General features: G+C 41.8%; 1 protein-coding gene across 3 annotated transcripts in view; it reads left to right on the forward strand.

Annotated features, from left to right (window-relative positions):
* Positions 1-16,867, forward strand: part of MOK (MOK protein kinase) — a 60,637-nt gene that overhangs the window by 6,790 nt on the left and 36,980 nt on the right. The window contains exon 2 of one of the 3 annotated variants that reach the window (XM_055304362.1): positions 15,983-16,097. In XM_055304362.1, the coding sequence (XP_055160337.1) occupies positions 15,983-16,097 (115 nt within the window). Of the gene's footprint in view, positions 1-15,982; positions 16,098-16,867 lie in introns of those variants that run through there. The other 2 variants (XM_055304366.1, XM_055304364.1) reach the window with 2 other exon arrangements.

Below are 16,867 nucleotides of genomic sequence, written 5' to 3' on the forward strand. Positions count from 1 at the left end.
ACATAATATTTCAGCATATTGCTGAAATTATTAGATCATTCCTTGATATTAGATACTTAAGTTTTTAGCGTTCTTGCTGTCGCAGTACTGTGATGAACATCACTGTCTATAAATTTTGTTTGTGTCTCTGTTGGTATCGTTGGGGTAGAAACCTGGATGTGTAATTGCTGAGCTGAAGGATATGAGCTCTTTTCTTTCTAATATAATTTTCCTACTTAAACAAGTAATTTATGTTCACTGAGAATATTCACACAATACAGAATGATTAATCAGAAAGTGAGAATCTGCCGTAGCCCCTTTCCCCAGGAAGCCTGTCATCACCAGGGAAGGTAGCAGGTGTTCTCAGTGCTCTCGCTGTGCACATCTCATTTCCCCATTAGATGTGCCATGTCACATGGCCACTGTCTCACCACAACCTTGTCCTAGGTGGAATACGCATGTTGCAGACCGTTGCCAGTTTGATAGATGGATTAAACGAAAAAAGGCAGCTCTTTTTGTATTCCATTAAGTACCAGTAGTTTTACCTACTGGATATTTTTATCTCTTAAGTGAATCGTCTTATGCCCTTTTGTCCATTTTCTTTGAGAGATACTAGTATTAACTTATTTATTTGTAAGTTGTCTTCATAATTAAATATATTAGCTGTCCTTATATGTGTTGCAAATACTTTCTCAGAAAGTTCTTTGCCGGGGATCCCTAGGTGGCTCAGCGGTTTAGCACCTGCATTCGGCCTGGGGCATGATCCTGGGGCCCCGGGATGGAGTCCCACATCGGGCTCCCTGCGTGGAACCTGCTTCTCCCTCTGCCTGTGTCTTTTCCTCTCTCTCTCTTTGTGTCTCTCATGAATAAATGAGTAAAATCTTAAAAAAAAAGAAATTTCTTTGCCTTTACACTTTGTTAAATTTTTGATATAGGCATATTAAATGTGTGGGTAGGCTCGCCTCTAGATCTTCCTTCTTTGTGAATTCATTGAACTTCATTGTTAAAAGGCCATCCCTGTCCAATGGGCTGGTGAATATACAAATGCATTTTCTTTTACTGTGACTTTCAACCTTTTACCAATATTAACCAATATTTAAATGTGTTGTAGAGCAAGGATCTGACTTGAATTTTTAAATGTGAAGTCTCCCGATTTAAACAACTCTTTTGAGGTATTATTTCCACACAATAAAATTCACTTATTTTAAGTGTACAGTTCGATGATTTTCAGGAAATGTAGACAATAGTGTCTCACCTCCACAATCAGGATGTAGAATGCTTCTATCACAGGCCACAAGTTCCCTTGTGCCCCTTTACAATCAATCTCCTTCCCCTACTCCTGCCTCCATGGATCATTACTATGCTTTCTATTGCTAAAATATTGCCTTTTCTAAAATTACATATAAATGAAGTGTCATAAATGTATTTATAAATGTATATGGCCTTTTAAACCTGGCTTCTTTCATTTTTAGCACGATGTTTTTGAGGTTCCTGCGTATAGTGACATATGTCAATAGTTTGGTCATTTTTATTACTGAATGTAATTCAATATTACATTGTATGTATTCTGTTGTATGAATATACCACAGTTTGTTTATCCATTCATCAATTAGTGGATATGAAGGTTGTTTCCATTTTTTGGCTGTTGTTAATAATGCTGCTATGAACATTCTCATGTAGAAGTCTTTGCATGTATATATGTTTTCATTTTTCTAGGGTAGATTCCTAGGACTGGAATTGCTGATTGTATTTTTTTTTAAGATTTATTTATTTATTTATTTATTTATTTATTTATTTATTTATTTATTTATTTATGATAGACATAGAGAGAGAGAGAGAGGCAGAGACACAGGAGGAGGGAGAAACAGGCTCCATGCCGGTAGCCCGATGTGCGACTCGATCGCGCCCTGGGCCAAAAGCAGGAGCTAAACCGCTGAGCCACCCAGGGATCCCCTGATTGTTTTTTTTTTTTTTTTTTTTTTAGATTTAAAAAAAATTTTATTCATTTGAAAGAGCACAAGTAGGGCTGAAGAGGCAAAGGGAGAGGGAGAAGCAGACTCCCCACCGAGCTGGGAGCCTGACATGGGGCTTGATGCTAGGACCTGAAGATCACTACCCAAGCAGAAAGCAGATGCTTAACCAGCTGAGCTACCCAGGCACTCCTGCTGGATTGTATGTATGTTAAGTGCATACTTAACTAAGAAACCTCCAAACTGTTTTCTAAAGTGGCTATACCATTTTTTATACCCATTATCTATGTATGAAAGATCTGTTGAGTCCACATCTTCACTAACACTTGGCATTTTCAGCCTTTTTAATTTTAGACGTTCTAGTGGATGTGCTTTAAGGAGTTTTAAGAGTTGGTTGTTCTCACTTTGTTAAACTATCCTGGGGCTCAGTGGTTGAGTGTCTGCCTTTGGCCCAGGTCGTGATGGTTCTGGGATCAAGCCCCACATCCGGCTCCCTGCAGGGCTCCTGCTTCTCCCTCTGCCTATGTCTCTGCTTCTCTCTAGGTCTCTCATGAATAAATAAATAAAATCTTAAAAAACAAACAACTATCTAATTTTGTAAGGGGCATGAAGTTACAGCTCAGTGTAGGCCACATCATGGAATACTGAGTGACCAGATTGCTTGATGGACTGACTGCTTTAGGAGTTTGAAAACCACATAAGGAGAGACCAAACAGTACTCTGGTTCATTGTAAGGGTTAGGCTACTAACAACTAGAGTTTGTGTTTTTACTGTTCCTCACACCAGAGAATGTGCCCCTATATTGTGGTGTTCCCAAATTCTGCCTTTCTCATGGACCTTGTTAGCTGAGCCAGTAATCTTGAAAAGAATCTGTTGCCAGGGTCAATGCTCTTAAAGTGCATTGATGTGACTTCATCTGCATCCCCTTGGCAGTGTTCTGCTTATGGGGAACAGTAGTGGCAGTGTGGCCAGGAAATGGCTTCTGGAGTCAGATTCCTTCCTTTTAAAGAAAGCCCTGCTCTATTGTTCATTGATATGACCTTGGGCAGGCTACTTAACCTCACTTGTGAGAGAGGATTAATGGGGTACCCTATTGCATGGCATTGTTGAGGTGATTAAGTGTAAAATGGTGCCTGACACCCAATACTCAGAGCTTGGTGTTTAATAAATACCGTTCTCCTGTAAAACACATCAGGACTTCTTGGAGAAATGGCTGATCCTAGGACTGAGACAGGATATACACAGGATTTTGTAATACCAGGAAGTAAGAAAATACTCAAAAATAAACCCAAAGATGGGGCATATCAAAGGGTCACAGGAACCAACTGAATGAGCTCCTAGGTGGCCAAAGCTGGAATTATTTAATTTAAAATAAAATAGTATTGGATAATCCCAAAGTATGAAATAAATATCCATAGGTCCATACTAATGTAAATGATTAAATAAATGAGAATAGAGTAACTTCCCATGTAGAAGAATTCCAAATAATGTAGATGCTCCATCCTCACAGAGAAGAACATTATTTCCCTCTCTATGTGTAGGATATGTGTAGTGACTTTTCCCAAAGGGTACAGGCTAGAATGGGATGGGGAGAAAGAGTCACTTTACAGAGGAAAAACCTGACAAGCAAGACCTCAGCCTGGTGGTGATGGATCATCATCAGTGGTGACAAGCCATGCTGATAGTATGGGCCCTAGTTAAGATGTGCCAGTATGGCATTGTAATGCTGTGATCTTCTTCCCCAAACCCATAACCCAAAACTAATGATGAAGAAGACAGAGACAGATTCCAGTAGAAGGACATCTTAGAAAATACCTGACTAGTACTCTTCAAAACTGTTGATGTCACAAAACAAGGAAAGTGTAAGGAACTGACACAATAAAATCTTAAAAAAATAATAATGTATCAATATGGGTTCATTAATTGTGACAAATGTAAGATGTTAATAGTAGGTGAAACCGCATATGAAGTATATGGTAATTTCTATATTATCTGTACAGTTTTTCTGTAACTCTAAAACTATTCTAAAGTTAAAAGTTTATTTTTATTTTTTTTAAAGATTTTATTTATTTATTCATGAGAGACAGAGAGAGAGGCAGAGACACAGGCAGAGGGAGAAGCAGGCTCCATGCAGGGAGCCTGACGTGGGACTCGATCCTGGGTCTCCAGGATCACACCCTGGGCTGCAGGCGGCGCTAAACCGCTGAGCCACCGGGGCTGCCCCAAAAGTTTATTTTTAAAAATGGTGCTTGACATGTGGTAACTGCACAATAATGATAGATAGCTATGATTGCCTAGGTTGGTTTTGTTTGCTTTAATGTTTCCTGGGACCTGATTATAAGTGAGGCTGAATTCACCTTATGCATCATTTCTTGGCATGTAATTGGGAAAAACATATCCTAAAGGACAGCTTATTAGAGGACTCTAAAGCTTTTATTTAAGGTAATTTAAGGACTTTCTGGACACTTTATCCTTCTTATCCCTTTTGCCTTACTGTTGCATTTAGATGGATGGTCTGACTTGGGAAAGGATATAACCTGAGGGACAAGAGGTCTCTCTCAATATGATTGGAGATACCCAGTATTCAAAGATTTATTTATTTGTGTGAGAGAGAGTGAGTGAGTGAGAGAGAGCACGCATATGCTTGGATAGGGTTGGAGGGAGGTGAGGGGCAGAGAGAGAGGGAGATTTTAGCAGACTCTGCTGATGCAGAGCCCAACCTAGGGCCAGATCCCACGACCCTGAGATTGTGACCCTGACTCCTGAGCCAAGACGAAGAGTCCAGTGCTTAACCAAGTTCACCACCCTGGTGCCTTAGGGCTACTCAGCATTTAAAGATGGAGATGAATAGAAAAGGATTGGTTGCCAATTAGTCAATAGTAATAAGTTTGTGATTCTCTTGTCAGGGAAGTTCCTCCCATTGTATGTGTACAGGAGACCATAGGAATATTAGATTAAGAGGCACATGACCAGGCATTTTCTCTGATTCATTTGTTGAGTATGTACAGGGCACAAAGAGAACAGATTGTAGACCTTTCCTCTAAGGGGCTTATGGCCTACCTGGGAGCAATGCAAAGTGGAACGTGAGCTGTTCTGTACCAGAGGACAGGGGGCACACAGAATGAGGGAAAGACATGCTTTAAGGCCCACTGAGTGAGTCGTAGGAGATTAGAAACTCAAGCACCATGTATTTAACAATATACACAGGAATTTATTAATTTAACCTTTAGTTTTTAAAGATTTTATTTTTATTTTAAAAGGAAAGCATGAGCGGGAGAGGGAGAGAGAATCTGAAGCAGACTCTGAGCTAAGTGCAGAGCCTGATATGGGTGTCTATCCCACGACCCTGAGATCAGCCAAAACCAAGAGTCAGATGCTTAACGAACTGCACCACCCAGGTGTCCCTAATCTGACCTTTAATATTATCTAAACACAAGTATGTGGCTCTTCCTCTCTTTTTTTTTTTTTTTTTAAATTTTTTTTTAACTTTATTTATGATAGTCACAGAGAGAGAGAGAGAGAGGCAGAGACACAGGCAGAGGGAGAAGCAGGCTCCATGCACCGGGAGCCCGACGTGGGATTCGATCCCGGGTCTCCAGGATCGCGCCCTGGGCCAAAGGCAGGCGCCAAACCGCTGCGCCACCCACGGATCCCTCTTCCTCTCTTTTATAAAAGAAAAGGACCCAAAATTAGTGTCAAGGCACCAGCTTCCAAGTTCTCTCCCAATGGAATCCCACAGAATTTTCTTAATCCTCCAGCAATACATTGTGACAAGAGGTGTAAAATGTTTTCAGTCAGGGAAGCACATTAGAGACCCAGGGTTTTTACTGGGAGCTGACAACATAGATACCCTCTTCCCCAGTGCATAGATTTGAAATCTTGCCTTGCTGGAAGCTAAATTGGTTAATTTTTTGTTCAGAGAAGACTTGGACAAGAGGAATTCTAATAATTTTGTTTACAGATCTTCAGTTTGGAGATCCTGAACAGCCCTGGGAGATGTTAACGTTTTCTTTGGAGACAGGCCTGGTTATGCATCCCACACCCCTCCCAACTGCCCTTCCTTACCCTGAAGACTCACCACATACTCAAGGGAAGGCACTCAGGAATTTTGCTGTTAAACATGGTTCTCCTTATTTTACCCCGCATCTCCTAAATATAGTTGCTCTTGGAACCCTCTTTTGTGGAATACTCATTAGGTTTTGTGGAACCCAATTTGGAAAGTGCTAGTCTGAAGACTCAGCACAGGTAGTTCTCCCTGCTGATGTTACGCAGGGAGGCCCTTCCTGGTCTGATAGCCCATCCTTTTCTTTCTTTCTTTTCTTTTTTTTTTTTTTAATTAGGCTCCACACCCAGTGTGGAGCCCAACATGGGGCTCAAACTCATGACCCCGAGATCAAGACCTGAGACAAGATCAAGATTCAGGGCAGCCCAGGTGGCTCAGCAGTTTAGCGCCACCTTCAGCCCAGGGCGTGATCCTGGGATTGAGTCCCACGTCGGGCTCCCTGCATGGAGTCTGCTTCTCCCTCTGCCTGTGTCTCTGCCTCTCTCTCTGTGTCTCTCTCATGAATAAATAAATAAATAATCTTTAAATAAAAAAAAATCAAGATTCAGATGCTTAACTGACTGAACCACCCAGTCGCCCCTACTTTTCTTGTAATGCAGATCAGTCTCGAGACTTGGCTTCTGTCATGGTCTTTGCTGCAGACCAGCTTATCATATACAGATTTCCTTATGTACTAATGGAATAGTCTTAATACTAAATTCATAATACCCTATTGCCAAAGCTTTTTTTGTTTTTGCGGTTGTTTGTTTGTTTGTTTCTGTCTTGGGTAATATAATTCCAGGACCAAGTTGACCTTTCAACAACACAGGTTTGAACTGTGGGTCCACTTATATATATAATGTGAGCATGTCCATGTAACCTGCTCCAAGATTGGAAATAGCATTACCAGTATCCTGCCAGTTCCCTGGGTTTGTTCCAATAACACCACCTCCCAAGAGGAACCACTGTTCTGGCTTCTAAGGCCACAGACTTATCTGTTTTAATATCTTTACTGAGGTATAATTTACGTACTATAAAGTTCACCCATTTCAAGTCTACAACTCTGGGATGCCTGGGTGGCTTAGCGGTTGAGCATCTGCCTTTGGCTCAGGGCGTGATCCTGGAGTCCTGGGATCGAGTCCCGCATTGGGCTCCCTGTGGGGAACCTGATTCTCCCTCTGCCTATGTCTCTGCCTCTCTCTGTGTGTGTCTCTCATGAATAAATAAATAGAATCTTTTAAAAATGGGGCACCTGGGTGGCTCAGCCAGTTGGGTGTCTGCCTTAGGCTCGGGTCGTGATCTCAGGGTCTGGGATCGAGCCCCACATCTGGCTCCCTGCTCAGTGGGGAGTCTGCATCCCTCTCTGTTCTCACACGCATGCTCTCTCAAATAAATACAATCAGTGGGGAGTCTGCCCCCTCCTGTTCTCACACGCATGCTCTCTCAAATAAATACAATTTAAAAAAAGAATCTTAAAAAAAATAGTCTGCAACTCAATGATTTTAGGTGTTTTTTACTGCATTGTGCAATGACTGTCATGATAATCTGTTAAAACGTTTTCATCATTCCCAGAAAGCATCTGTACTCATTAGCAGTCACTCTCCATCCTCCCCACCTACCCAACCCAGGCAGCCACTAATCTATTCTCTGTGTGCATGGATTTGCCTCTTCTCATCATTTCATATAAATGGCCTTTCATGTCTGACTTCTCTTACCATCATGTTTTCAAGGTTCATCCATAATGTAGCTTGTGTCAGGATGTCATTCCTTTCTGTGGCTGAATAATACTACACTTTGTGGATAGACCATATTTTGTTTATCCATTTGTTAGGTGATGGACATTTGAGTTGGTCACTTCCATCTTTGGCTATTATGAATAATGCTTCTGTGAGAATTTGTGTACAGGTTCTTGTTTGGGCATAAATGTTCATTTCTCTTGAGAAGTAGAATTTCTGGGTCATATAGCAATTCTGTTTAACATCTTGAAGAATTTCTAAACTGTTTTCCACAGTGGCTGCCCCATTTTACATTTCCACCAGCAGTGTGCCAGAGTTCTCCCTTCTCCACATCCCCGCCAACATTTTTTTTTTAAGATTTTATTTATTTATTCATGAGAGAGAGAGGCAGAGGGAGAAGCAGGCTCCATGCAGAAGCCCGATGCGGGACCCGATCCCCGGACTCCAGGATCGCGCCCTGGGCCAAAGGCAGGTGCTAAACCGCTGAGCCACCCAGGGACCCCTGTTTTCTGGCTTTTTCCAGCTTCTAGAGGCCACACGCATTCCTTAACTTGTAGACCCTTCCACCATCTTCAAAATCAGCAGTGTCACCTCTTCTAGTCTCTCTGACTCTCTCCCCTCTGCTGTCTCCTGCTGCTTGTAAGGACCTTGGGGCTAAGATAGACACACCCAGTAAGTTTAGGATAGTTTCTTATTTTAAGGTCAGCTCATGAGCAATCTTAACAATTCCCTTTGTAGTCTTAGTTCCCTCTTGCTATGCAGCCTAACGTTCACAGGCTCCAGGGATGTGGATGCTGCTGAGGGGCCATTCTGTTGGATACCATGTATATACCTATCTTTCTTTCGTTCTTTCTCTTCCTTCCTTTCTCTTTCTTTCTTCAAATGTTAACTGACATACTATTCCTTAATTTGTCTTTTTTGTTTAGTAATATATTTCAAAATGTTCTTCCTTGTCAGAAGCTACAGAGCTACCTTACTTCTTGTCATGTGCTATATAACATTCCTTCGTATGGCATTTTCATAGTTTATTTAGCCATTTTTTAGAGTGTTTCTTCAGGTGCTAGAGTTTTATGTTTTTATGTAGTCAAATATATGAGTCTTTTCAGAGTGACTGCTTATATTGGTATACTTAGAAAATATTTTTCCTTTAATGAAGAAAAATAATGTTTTTCTTAGAGTAGGAAAATGTTATGTTCTGTTTGTAACCTGGGGCTGCTGCAGCAAAGTGCCACATGTTTGGGGGCTTAATACAACAGAATAGTATTCTCTCCCAGTTCTGGAGGCCAGAAGTCTGAAATCAATGTGTCAGAAGGACTGAGCTCCCTCTGGAGGCTGCAGGGGCAGGTCCATCTCTTCCCCTTCCAGCAGCTCTAGCACTCTGCCTCTGTCTTCACATGGCTCCTCTAATATGTCTGTCTCTCTTTTTATTGTGGGGAAAAATAATGACATGAGCTCTACCCTCTTAATAAGCTTTTAAGTGTATGTTATTGCTAACTGTGTGCACGTTGTTGTACAAGAAATCTCTAGAATGTTTTTACCTTGCATGACTCCATACCCACCGAATCATAATTCCTCATTTCTCCCTCCAGCCCCTGCCAACCACCATTCTGCTCTGTGTGTCTCTTATAAAGACACTTGCCATTGGGTTTTAGGGCCCACCTGGATAATCCAGGATGATGTTCTTGTTTCAAGATCCTTCACTTAATTATGCCTGTAAAGACCTTCCAAATAAGGTGACAGTTACAGGCTCGAGGGGTTAGGATGAGGGTATATCTTTTTGGGGTCCACCACTCAACTCACTACATCCTCTCAGTGCTTTTTATCTCCCTCCCTAGAAATCGTCTTTGGAAAATAAATTTTTGTGAGAAGCTTTTTTTTTTTTAAATTTTATTTATTTATGATAGTCAGAGAGAGAGAGAGAGAGAGAGAGAGAGAGAGAGAGAGAGAGGCAGAGACACAGGGAGAAGCAGGCTCCATGCACCAGGAGCCCGAAATGGGATTCGATCCCGGGTCTCCAGGATCGCGCCCTGAGCCAAAGGCAGGCGCCAAACCGCTGCGCCACCCAGGGATCCCTTTGTGAGAAGCTTTAACAATGATTTCTTGTCATTCCTTTCAGAAGTTGTTGAACATCTACCATATGCACAGGTTCTTATTTCCTCCTGTGGCAATTACTACAGTATGGCAGTATTATGTGGTATTTTGAATGGTAATAACATGGTTAGATGCTGTTCTTGGGGAAAAGCATTTTCCCCAAATATGTAATTACAAATAGGATTTTCTCATTTTGTGTGGCCTGAAGCTAAAGTATTTGAAAATATACACTGAAATTGATTGTTATTTTGAGTAAGATTGCAAAGTAGCATTAAAGTGAATATTACACATATATGAATATTTATAGGTAAGAATAATACCATACCAAATACTCTGTATCAGTAAAATTGATTGATGTATGTATTAACACTGTGATGAATTGTTGGGGGAAGCAGTTTGCTGTGTGCCCTGAGCTTCCCTACAAGTTATTGCTGAGTGTGCCAGATGACAGGACTTATCTGGCTTCTGTGCTGCTTATTCAGAAAGTGCTGGGCCTTTGGCCCTGGGTTCCAATCCTGTAAAGCAGTCCGTTGCATGTACAGGTGTCATCTGGGCCCATCATGTCACCACAATGAGACTTTGGGGCAGGGGGATGAATGTGAACGTGCTGATGCTTGCTGTACCATGAGTCATAAGGTCTTTGTCTCTGATCCAAGAGTCTATGTCTTCTGCTAGTACTCATGAAACAGTAGCAGACTAATTTGACAACTTATAAGTAAGTAAAATCTGAGACCAAGATAAGTTTGTTCTGAAAAATTAGGTATAGATTGAATTTTTTAGCTAAAGTCACTGAATATTTATTGAAAATAAAATTTTTTAAAAGTGGACTCCATACCCAGCGTGGAGCCCAAAGTGGGGCTTGAACTTATGACCCTGATATCAAGACCTGAGTGGAGATCAAGAGTTATATGCTCCACCAACTGAGCCAGCCAGGCATCCCGAAAAGATTATTTTTTTGTGTGTAAAATCTTATAAATACAAATTCCGAAAAGCCTATCATTGTTTTATGACACGATGTTTACGTATCAGGCATATTAAGGTATGCTTACTAGGTGCTGTAATGGATACATAAACCCCCAAATCTCAGGGCGTTTCCACAAGAGAGGTATTTTTCATGGTTCATGTGAAGTCCTATGTGGGTGTTCCCCATTGGGAGACTTTCCTGGTAGTTTCTCCATCACCTTTATCTTCTCAGGTATCCTGGGAGTTCATTTCTCTCTCAGCTGGTCAGAGGTGTGAGCATGTGGGGGTGTGGGGGGGGGGTCCACGGGTCAGCGGTTCGGTTTTTCCTTTTTTTCTGCCTGCTGTCTTTGAGCATGCTGTGGCTGCCACGGCGACTGCCACTTCCTCTGCTTTTACTTTGTTACTCTTTTTATTATGGACAACCTCAAGCATGCCAGAAGTAGAGAAAATAATATGGTGAGCCCTCATGTGTACCATCACCTGGTTTCAACAGTGATGACATTTTGCCACTCTTACCCCTGCCACTTTTTTTTTTTCCTGGAGTCTGTAGTGTTTATTGTTGCTTTTTAATGAAACAGTGTTCTCATGGAAAATCTCTAACTTAGATGATGAGGATGAGACACTTGTAACTTACCCCTCAGAGAGAGCCACAAAATGTTTTGTCTTTAAGGAATAATCTGTGTCATTATTATTTTTTCTTTTTCTTTTTTCTTTTTTCTTTTTTTGAGAGGGAGAGGGTGGGGGTAGGGCAGAGGAAGAGAAATTCCCAAGTAGGTTCCATGTCCATCAAGGAGCCTGACCCGGGGCTCGACCCCATGACCCTGAGATCACAACCCAAACTGAAACTAGGAGTCAGACACTTAACCTACTTAGCCACCCAGGCACCTCTAATCTGTGTCATTTTAAAAATATATATTAAATATATTCCACTATGTGGATAACCATATGTAATTTGTCTAGTTCCACGATGGGGGGGAACCATCAGTTTTTCCCTATTAAATAATGTTGAACTAAGATCCTCGTATCATGCCTGTTTGAGCAAATATTTTTTATAGGATAAGTTCTTTATTTAGAATTGCTGTGTCGGAGGGTATGAATGTCTTACAGATTTAACAAGTATTGTCGGGACACCTGGGTGGCTCAGCGGTTGAGCATCTGCCTTTGCCTCCAGAATTCCGGTATCGAGTCCCGCATCGGGCTCCTGCATGGAAGCCTGCTTCTCCTCCCTCTCTGCCTGTGTCTCTGCTGCTCTCTGTATCTCTCATGAATAAATAAGTAAAATTAAAAAACAACAACAACAAAAACCCCAGGTATTGTCAAATTGCCTTCCAAACGCCTATCCCAGTGTGCACGTTCAGCAGTGGCAAATGAGAATGTATAAGAGCATTTTAAAGCAAATCCCTACACATCATATCATAACCTGGCAATCCTTCAATATTTCTTGCTAACAGATAAGGACTTTTTTCATTTTTATACATTTCCCCTTTTAAAACTTCAATCCAATTAATTAACATATAGTGTTTTATTAGTTTCAGAAGTTCAGTGATTCGTCAGTTGCATATAAAACCCTGAGCTCATTTTATCGTGTGCCCTCATTCATGCCCATTCCCCTCCCTTCCAGCAATCCTCAGTCTGTTTCCTGTGACTAAAAGTCTTACGGTTTGTCTCCCTCCTGATTACATCTTGTTTTATTTTTCCCTCCCTTCCTTTATGATCCTGTTTTGTTTCTGAAATTCCATGTAGGAATGAAATGATAATATGGAATATTTGATATGATAATTGTCTTTCTCTGATTGACTTATTTCATTCAGTATCATACCCTCTATCTAGTTCTATCCATGACATGGCAAATGACAAGATTTCTTTCTTTCTTTTTTTTTTTTTGGTGGCTGAATAATATTCCATTGTATATATACCACATGTTCTTTTTTAAAAAAATGTATTCAGGAGAGACACAGGCAGAGGGAGAAGCAGGCTCCATGCAGGGAGTCCAATGCGGGACTTGATATTGGTACTCTGGGATCACAACCTGAGCCAAAGGCAGATGTTCAACCACTGAGCTACCCAGGCGTCCCTATACCACATGTACTTCATCCATCCATCTGTGGATGGACATCTGGGCTCTTTCCATAGTTTGGCTGTTGTGGACATTGCTGCTATAAACATTGGGGTGCAGGTGCCCCTTTGTATTACTGCATCTGTATCTTTGGGATAAATACCCATAGTGCAATTACTGGGTCATAGGGTAGCTCTAATTTTAACTTCTGGAGGACTCACACTGTTTTCCAGAGTGGCTGCACCAGGTTGCTTTCCCACCATTATTAGAGGGTTCTTCTTTCTCCACATCCTTGCCAACATCTGTTGTTTTCCTGACTTGCTAATTTTAGCCACTCTGACTGGTATGAGGTGGTATCTCCCTGTGGTTTTGATGTGTATTTCCCTGATGCCAAGTGATGTGGAGCTTTTTGTCATATGTCTGTTGGCCATCTGTATGTCTTCTTTGCAGAAAAGTCTGTTCATGTCTTCTGCTCACTTCTTGACTGGATTATTTGTTCTTTTGGTGTTGAGTTTAATAACATATTTATGTTTTTTTTAATTAAAAAAATTTTTTAAAGGTTTTATTTATTCATGAGAGACACACACACACACACACAGAGAGAGAGAGAGAGAGAGAGAGAGAGAGAGAGAGAGAGAGAGAGAGGCAGAGACACAGGCAGAGGGAGAAGCAGGCTCCATGCAGGGAGCCCGACGTGGGACTCCATCCCAGGTCTCCAGGACCACACCCCAGGCTGAAGGCAGGTGCTAAACTGTTGAGCCACCCAGGGATCCCCTACATTTCTTAAAAACATTATCACTTCTCAAAAAATTGTGTCTTTTATTGTTGGTTTGTTCCAATCAGAAGTCACACAGGCATTAAAAAGTGTCTTGTCTGAGAGAGATGTTGAAGAGGATGGCCTCCTTTGGAGTTGTGCTGTGCCCTCTGCCTGTGTAGGGTTGGGACCCAGAGGTAATGGGCTTTTTATGGACTGAATCTGTTTAAAAGGTTTCTGATCTGTTCATTTCTGGTTAGCTCCACACTCAAGGTTCTTTCCTAGACATAGTTCAAAAGCCTACCCTATTTTGTTTAGGCCTTGCTTTCTGTGTCTCGTCCCAATCTGTAGAACCTGCCTCAAAGCTCTGTGAAGCCAATACCTGGCTAGGATGCAGACGAGCTGTCTCTCTGTGATCTCGGTGCCATCCTGAACCATTTGTACGACTGTGAGGTCTCTCAGACTGCTCCTGTCAACATTATTTTCCAGACTTATGCTCCTATTATTTGGACTACCGAAGCTTTTTCAACCCAGTAAGACTTTCCTTCCTGGGTTTTTCTTTTTTAAAAGATTTTATTTATTTATTCATGAGACATACACAGAAAGAGAGGCAGAGACATAGGCAGAGGAAGAAACAGGCTCTCTGTGGGGAGCCTGATGTGGGACTCGATTCCAGGACCTTGGGATCACGACCTGAGCTGAAGGCAGGTGCTTAACTGCTGAGCCACCCAGGTGCCCCCTTTCTGGGTTTTTCTCACTCCTTCCATTTCTGCTTGAAAAATAGCCTTTCTTTCTTTCTTTCTTTCTTTCTTTCTTTCTTTCTTTCTTTCTTTCTTTCTTTCTTTTCTTTCTTTCTTCTTCTTTTTTTTTAGTAGCATTTCTTCCCTGAGTTTGTTGTTGTATGAAATCTTTTGCTTGGGCAATCAGTAGTGTTCCACACACCCCACCACCCTGTCCCTTTCCACTGCCTTCCAGAGGCTGGCAGGCCCTGGAGACATTGCTCTGTGAAGGCAGCAGTTACTGCAGGCAGCACTTGGGACTTTGCCGTGGTACACCAGGCTCTCCAGTGCCCCAACTTGCTGTCTACCCCCTGACTGCATTTTTTAGATTGTTTAGATTTTTTGTTCTCAGCACCTCACCTCAAGATATTCATGCCTGCATCTATCAGGGTTTGGTCAGGAAAACAGAAACTGCTCTAGGTATTTCAAACAGGATGAGATTTAACATAGTGAATGAGAGACTGTGAAACCATTATCTGCACTGGACTGACTGATGGTGGTGGTGGCAGTTTTAAAACCAGGGAAGCTACTATCAGCTTTCAGAAAATCAGGAAATGCAAGAATGAGAGGAACTTGCCACAGATCACCTGGGCCTCCATAGGACCCCAGGGGCTGATGTTCAGTAGAATGCTCTGAGGCTGCTGGTGCAAGATCACCATAGCCAAAGCCCTTGCTCAGGTGCTCCTGCTAGAGAGCCCCAGTCGGCCTCCACTGCTCTGGTTGCCTGTTTTCCAGCCCTTATAGGGTAGCTGAGCCTCTGACCGCTGGCGGCATTCAGGCTGAGAGGTTCCCTGCTGTACGAGGAGGAGCACAGACAGACTAGGAGGAAATGGTGCTCATTGCCAACACACAACCTAGCTGGGTTTTTTTTTCCCCAATGTAAGAAAATCCTGTTCACTTTTTTTTTGTCCGGTTATATTGAGAAATAATTGGCACACATCACTGTGTAAGTTTAAGGAGTACAGCGTGATGGCTTGGTTTACATATTGTGAAATGATTACCACGATAGGTTCAGCTAACATCCATCTTCCCCTGTAGATTTGATAAAAAGAAAAAAGGAAACAAAATTTCCTGCTTGTGACAGGGTTCCTTAGGACTGTTCTCTTAACGGCTCTCCTGTATGTCATACAGCAGTGTTAGCTGTGGTCTGTCATCTTGTGACATGTTCCATCCCTGTGTTTTTTTTTTTTAATTTTTATTTATTTATGATAGTCACACACGGGGGGGGGGGCAGAGACACAGGCAGAGGGAGCAGAGGGAGAAGCAGGCTCCATGCACCGGGAGCCCGATGTGGGATTCGATCCCGGGTCTCCAGGATCGCGCCCTGGGCCAAAGGCAGGCGCTAAACCGTTGCGCCACCCAGGGATCCCCTCCCTGTGCTTTTTTATTTGTAACTTGGAAGTTTGCTCTTCTTGACCATCTTCTCCAGTTCCCCTGTGCTTGCAGCTTCCTGTGAGTTGAGGGGAGCCCTGAATCCTAGAAACCAGAGTAATAGTCCTCGGTATGTTGGCATTGGGCTATTGTATAAATGGGTAAAAAAGCTTGCTTCTGGAAGTGAGTACAAAGTATATGCATACATAAATTTCATCTGTGTAATTGTTTTTATTCGTAGACTATAAAGCCATTGGCAAAATAGGAGAGGGAACGTTTTCTGAAGTTATGAAGATGCAGAGCCTGAGAGACGGAAGCTACTATGCATGCAAACAGATGAAGCAGCACTTTGAAAGGTAGGTGGGCAGATATGTACTCACAACTAAATGCAGCTACAGGTTTAGAGCAGGAAGGGCCACTTAGTGTGAAAAGTTATTCATGTAATAACACCTATTATGGACTAGCTTATGTTTATGATAGTTATGAGCTAACTTCATGTTTATGATACTATTCATGTTTATGATAACTCTTCTGTTTATGATTTTATTCATGTCCAGGCTTACTGTAATATCAGTAATTAATGGTCACAAGACATTTAAATTGTAAAAGTATGCCTCACTTTAAATAATCTATATGTTCCTGAAAGTTGTATGTTGGACTCTTATAATGGAATCGTAATAGTTGAAATATAAATTGGAATCCTTAGTCTCCATGTATTAGAGGTACCTATGATTTAATTATTTGTGAATCAATTAATATATTGGAAAACAATTTCCAGATAGAGTTGGAAAAATTATTCCCTGAAAGGAATCAGTTGCCACTTGTGGAGAGGGAAGCTCTCTTATTCTAGGTTCATCCCTTGGAGGACTGCTGTGGCTTTGGCCCTCAGAGCAGTCTCTTAAATCCCTCACACTTGCAGCTTCCTAACATAGGGCACTAATGAGCCAGACAGCAGATGTGATTAGGCAGCTCTGTCAGAATAATGAAGCAGCAGCTGCCTCACGGCAGCTGGGAAACTTCAGTAGAGAGTCTTGAAGCTCAGCCTTTGTTTAATATCAAAGGAATTGAGGTCTCTAAATAGTAAAAGCAAGTTGTAAAAAAAGTAGACATTCCCCAACATCCACAC

This window comes from Nyctereutes procyonoides, unplaced genomic scaffold (genome assembly GCF_905146905.1).
Source record: "Nyctereutes procyonoides isolate TBG_1078 unplaced genomic scaffold, NYPRO_anot_genome, whole genome shotgun sequence".
In the NCBI taxonomy this organism is placed as follows: domain Eukaryota; kingdom Metazoa; phylum Chordata; class Mammalia; order Carnivora; family Canidae; genus Nyctereutes; species Nyctereutes procyonoides.